General features: G+C 42.2%; 1 protein-coding gene across 1 annotated transcript; it reads left to right on the top strand.

Moving 5' to 3' along the window:
• Nucleotides 1–257: 257 nt before the first annotated feature.
• LOC113720326 (uncharacterized) lies at nucleotides 258–3648 on the top strand. Its single transcript, XM_072073086.1, has 4 exons — nucleotides 258–1344; nucleotides 1439–1858; nucleotides 2012–2065; nucleotides 2213–3648. Exons 1-4 carry the CDS (start codon nucleotides 258–260, stop codon nucleotides 3646–3648), a joined length of 2997 nt encoding a protein of 998 aa, XP_071929187.1.
• The last annotated feature ends 2352 nt before the right edge of the window (nucleotides 3649–6000 follow it).

Below are 6000 nucleotides of genomic sequence, written 5' to 3'. Positions count from 1 at the left end.
CTTTCCATTCAACATTTTTTTTTCTTCCCCCTCATTTTTTTAGGGCACCCTAAGTTCATAAAGTCCAACAACTAGGCATGACCCCCCTCTCCCTCCCCTCCGCAGCTCAACTAGAACTGCTGATTTAAATACATACATGTGATATTTGGGATTAAAGTTTGAAGCGAACGAAGTTAGTTGAGCAGTAATTGTGCTTGTTCCTCGTCTTGTTTGAGAGATTTTTTTTCCTTTTCTTGCTGTGTTTGGGCCCATCCAAGATGAGTGACAGCAAAGGAGATTCCAAGCAGCATTTATCAACTCCTGCTGAGGACCCCGATCAAGAACCAACCGAAAATATCTCCCAACAACAACAACATCAGCAGCAGCAACAGCATGGGATTGGTCTTACTGGTGCTCCGTTCGTTTCTGCTCCTTCATACATCCCCAGCGTGGCAACGGCAGGATCTTTTGAACAGCAGCAGCAACAACAGTTACACTTTGAAGCTGTGAATCCAAAGAGACCTAGATATACAGCTGGTCAATGGAAGCTCTCACCTTCTGCATCCTCTCAACAACCACCGCAAAAAAGGCAAACACAAACAAATATATTAGTCGCCACCGAATCAAGCCCTTCTCCAACACCTACGCAAGTTGCAACCAACCCGCAAACTGTGGCCGTGGCTGCTTCCTCATCCGACACTTCATCTTCACCTTCTCATTCTCCGAGGCCATCCCACTCTGCTGCTTCAGGCCACGAAGCTGCCAACCCAGAGGGATCCCTATTCCAGCACCAACAATTTAGAAAAGGCAAATATGTCAGCCCTGTTTGGAAACCAAATGAGATGCTGTGGTTGGCTAGGGCTTGGAGGGTTCAGTACCAAGGCGGAGGCGGCTCAGAACGTGGGGAGGGCGGAGCAGCTGCTGACGTCGCAGCCACTGCACCGGCGAGGGGGAAAACAAGAGCAGATAAGGATAGGGAAGTCGCTGAATTCTTGAATAGACACGGGGTAAGTAGGGATGCCAAGACTGCTGGGACTAAGTGGGACAATATGTTGGGAGAATTCAGAAAGGTTTACGAGTGGGAGAGAGGCGGTGAAAGGGACCAGGTTGGGAAGAGTTACTTTAGGCTCTCGCCGTATGAGAGGAAGCTTCACAGGTTGCCTGCTTCATTCGATGAGGAGGTTTTTGAAGAGCTCTCTCAATTCATGAGCTCAAGAATGAGAACTCACAGTAGAGGAGTCTCCCCAGGTATAGTCTCTGGTGGCATTGGGGGTGACGACGGCCGGTCAGTCCTCGCAACCACAACAAAGTCATCATTGGCACCGCCTCCTCCGTACCGCGAAGAAGATCTTTCACTCCCTGCAGGTACATCCATTTTACCAAATATGCAGATTACGACTAAGATTTTGATAACATCAACATTTTTTGGTAATTGCTTCCATAAAAACACTTTTTACAGCAAGGTCGAAGCAGTTGGTTGCGACTAGTAGTGGAGCTGAAGCTTTCCCACATGGAGGGAGAGGAGGAACAACATTAGGGTTTGAGACTTCTTTAGATGTGCTTGGTGGTGGTCCATCTACTTCTACTTATTCAAAGGAATTTCGCCGAATAGGTAAGATAAGAATGATATGGGAAGAATCCGTGAGCTTGTGGGCTGAAGAAGGTGAACACCATAGGGGAAGAGTGAAAATCCAAGGATCAAGCTTTTTAAATGCTGACGAAATTACTTTCTTGGATGATTCGATGGTTGCTTGCATGATGGAAGCCTTTGAAGATGGACCTCTAAAAGGCTTTTCCGTTGATAGATTCCTCCCTGGACAACACGTCAAAGTCTTTGGCAGAAGAAAATCTTTCTTTGTTCCCGTTCCTATTCCTTCAGGTATGGAGTATATTGAGTACTACAGGAACTACCAATTTTTATACTGCTCGAAATTCCTGCTATGCTTCTTCAAAAGAACGTGGTATAATTTGCGTATTTCGCGACCTTAGGACCAGTTTAAAACACTATCCTCTCTGCACTGATATCTGCCAGGTCCCAGTGAAAGAGTTCCTGTTCACTCTGCTGAACCCTCCAACATCATTAGACGTAAGTCGCTCCTACACATTTTCATCTTCTTATAGCTGATGATGCTTGCAAATTGCAAAGTAGTTTACGAGTTACAGGTATTAGAGGATCGGATGAGTACCGAGATATGGTGGGCATGCTTTGAGAACTAATTGTCTTGTGATGCAGCTATCCCTGCATGGGAATTTCAAGACCCTAGTGATTATTACCTGGGATGCTTGCGGGTTCCACCTCCAACCCTACCTAGCTTGTTTGAGCTCTCCTGGCACCTGCAAGAGCCGCCGCCTGAAGAATTTCGCTTCCCGCTCCGGAAAGATGTGTACAAGGACCTCCCTCAAGGGAAAGATCTCTTCTTTTCTATCTCTAGCGAACTTTTGGATTGCAGAGCCATTGCTTACGACATCTTGAGCCCAATTATGAGGCAAAACCCTAGTCTAAGTGGTGCATCCGCCTCCGCTAGAGATTCTTTTATTGGCCTTTGGGATGATTGTGTCAACAGGATCGTGTCCAAATTCTGTGCGGTTGAAATGGTGTTTGTCCGAAAATCCAGCTCGCCTCTGGCGGAAACGATGCAGGATGAGTGGCCTAATGTGACAGCATTCGTAAGGAACTTCTGCTTGTGGAGGGGGGAGGAGACGGATCAATTGAGGGAAGGGCAAATAGACCCTTCTTCCTCAATTGTGGAGAAGTTGCTCTGGACTTACGCTGACCTTCCGTACGTACTGGGCTACTATGCGGTGGGCTACATTGTCACATTCTGCGCAATGAGCCGATCCCAAGACCGGATTGTCCGGACGGATCTTTATACAGTCGATCTCTCAACCCCGATGGAGAGACTAAAAGCCCTAGTTCCCTGTTGGAGGATCGCTGGGTTGTTGCCTTTGTTAGCTGATCGATGCTCCCAAAGTAGCATGAGCATAAATGGTGGCGACGTCTCTTACAAGCTACTTCCGTACAGTGACTTCGAGAGAATTGATTTGGGCAGCGGTAGTATCTTGGAAATGACGCCTAACTCAGTGACTAGGTTGTTTTCAAGCAAACGAAGGTGGGCTGCAGTCAAAGAGATCTACGATTTTCTGGACCATCGGATCCCGCACGTCGAATTCATCATACGATCGTCCGAGAAAGATTTAGGAATTGTGTTCAAGCCTAGAGGATGCAAGTTGAATCCAACCAGTTGTGATCAGTTAATAGAGGCTCTCAAGCAGGTAACAAAAGCGCTAGTTGCCCTTCACGACCTCTCCTTCATGCATAGAGATCTGGGTTGGGAGAAAGTGATGAAAAGAAGCGATAGGGAAAACGAATGGTTCATAACCGGGTTTGATGAGGCGGTGAGTGCACCCCAGATATACCCGCACGGAGGAGAGGCGAGTGGGAGGCACGCGCCGGAGATGGGTAGGGGTTTGCACGGGGTGAAGGTGGATGTGTGGGGGGTGGGTCAGCTGGTTAAGACTTGCGGATTGGTGGCTGTCCCTAAATTGCTGCGGGAGTTGCAGAACAGGTGTCTGGACCACAACCCGGAGCAGCGACCGACGGCGGCGGACTGCTATCACCACCTGCTGCAGTTGCAGTCTTCGATGTCAGCGGCCGCCGGAGGTTATTGAATGCGATTGATTGAATCATGCAGTCATTTCGCCTCTCACCCCCTTTTGGATGGGGGTTTGGAGTAAAAGCAGCCTTTCTTTCTCAATCATCTGCAACTTCAACCTTGGAATTATTACTTACAGCTTGGGTACTTAGGAGGCAGTCATCCTGGTAATAGTAGTACTACCTACTGGGGAACCTAAAAGCTGTTTGCCGGCCGGTGCAGTTTCAACAAGAAAGTAGTACTAGTATTAACTGAACATCTATCAAGGATACAGCTAACTAGGGAAGCAGCCTAGGCTTAAGCAAGCAAGCCCATTGGACGGTTGCTGGCGAAGTAACAAAATGGCTGGTGCAATTTGATTCCCTAGCTTTTGAAGGTAATCGCCTAATCGGAGGGATAAAGGAAAGAAATCTTGATCTCATTTGTTGCTTGAATATGTTCTAAGGCAAATGATTTTGCACTGCATGATGATTCCATATGGAAGGGAGCATTTTGCTTTATTTGTTCTTTGCCTTTCTGTGTAGGAAGGAGGTTTTTGGTTCCCTCAATTTTCGTTATCTTATGAGAGCGCATTCCTTCTCTTCATTGCAGAAAATGAAAAGCAAATTTTGGCGCTGGTATGTAGCATCGAAACCTCTTTGCCTAGCAGTTAGGTTAACTTGCTAGTATTGAGTCCTATATCAGTAAAATCTTGAAGCAATATTGTTGAGGCAAATAAAAATGGGATAGGGGTGATCACACGAATCTATAGCTAATTCAAATTCCACCTTTTATTTAGCATTTCAAAATTTATACTTTTGTTTTTCTTAATTTGCCTTGTAACAAAAAAGTTAGCACTACTATCAGGGGGTTAATAAATATCTTAGCTTATTCATCAACAGGTTGTCTAGCCTAACCACATTTTTTGATGGAATCATTTTTCCCTTTGGGAAAAATATTCAAAATCTCTTTTTCTCTCCAACCAAATTGATTTCTCTCTATTCTTTTCTGTCCTTAATTATACAGTAATCCTCTATAAATAATATTTTTGGGGACATGCAAATTTTATTAATTTAAAGAGATATTAATTAATTGATAAATTAATAATTTATTAACTATTGAGAGTGTACTTAAAATTCTATTTAAGGAATATAAACTAATTCATATGTATTTGATTTGTAAGTATAATTTAATTCTATTAATATCTTCAATTACGTAGTGATTGATATCATTTTTTTGTTATCAAGATGTTAGGAACACTAAACGATAAATATAAAAAAGATAGATGTCCACAGTGCATGTGGGATGTTTTCGATTATACTCACTCACATAACGTTTTATGCAATTGTGATCTGTCATGGCTAATTTTGGATGAGATTCAGTTAGATTTAAGTTTTAAGAAAAAAACAAGCAATAATAAATAACTCATATTTTAGAAAAATATAATATGTAATTTTAGTGAATTATTAATTTATTATATAGTGGAACCGAAAGACTATATAAAGCTCTCAAAAAATTATTATCTTATTATTAATTTAGCTTGTTAGTACAAGTCCGGACTGTGATTTAATAGAGATTATTTATTTATCGAGCATTATTTTAGGGAGGTTTTATTTGACTTTTGTTTGTTTTTCTTATATTTTAGAAACTTAAGGCAATTTTAGTGCTTTTTGGAAATTTTTAAACTGTAGGTAGATGAAGATGAAAATGACGGGAAATGAATAAAGAAAATAAACATAAAGTGAGTTAAAAAAAAAAAAAAAAGAGTTTCCACGTGAAAATCTTTCGTCATGCCAGAAGAATTTTATTGTGGCATAAACTTTAGACCATCAATTACCGCCAAACACTTGTAGTCCTGAGTCCTGACATACTTGTTTTAGGAGAAAGCCGATTAATCTGCGGTTAAAATATTTTTGTTACCGCCTCGGACTTCTATTATTCGTAAACATACTTGATGATCCATGTTAGAGTCATCAGATTTCTGTCTAGGGGAATGAGAAAAATTGTTCCCTCTTAGTAAAACAGATGTGCCGTGTGCCAGAATGTTTCCTTCGTCGGATTACTGTCCTAAAAATAGGCCGACATTCTCTAATTAGGGATGGCAATGGGGGTGGTGTCCGCGGGGGCTCACGGGGCTGGGGGGGGGGCGAATTTTTCCCCCCCGCTTCTAGGGCGGGGGATACTCCCCCGCCCCGCCACCCGCAAAACAAAAAATATATATATATATATAAATGACTATATATTATATGTAAGTTAATTAGTTATAAACTTATGATAATGATATTATTAGTTAGATGTATTATATAATGTATATTAGTTTATGTAATATAATTGATATTATCAATTATATGAATAATTATACATGTCTACTAATAGAATTTATTAATTA

This window comes from Coffea arabica, chromosome 2c (genome assembly GCF_036785885.1).
Source record: "Coffea arabica cultivar ET-39 chromosome 2c, Coffea Arabica ET-39 HiFi, whole genome shotgun sequence".
NCBI lineage: Eukaryota > Viridiplantae > Streptophyta > Magnoliopsida > Gentianales > Rubiaceae > Coffea > Coffea arabica.
The sequence above is the reverse complement of the archived record's forward strand: the minus strand, read 5'-3'. Positions and strand labels throughout refer to the sequence as shown.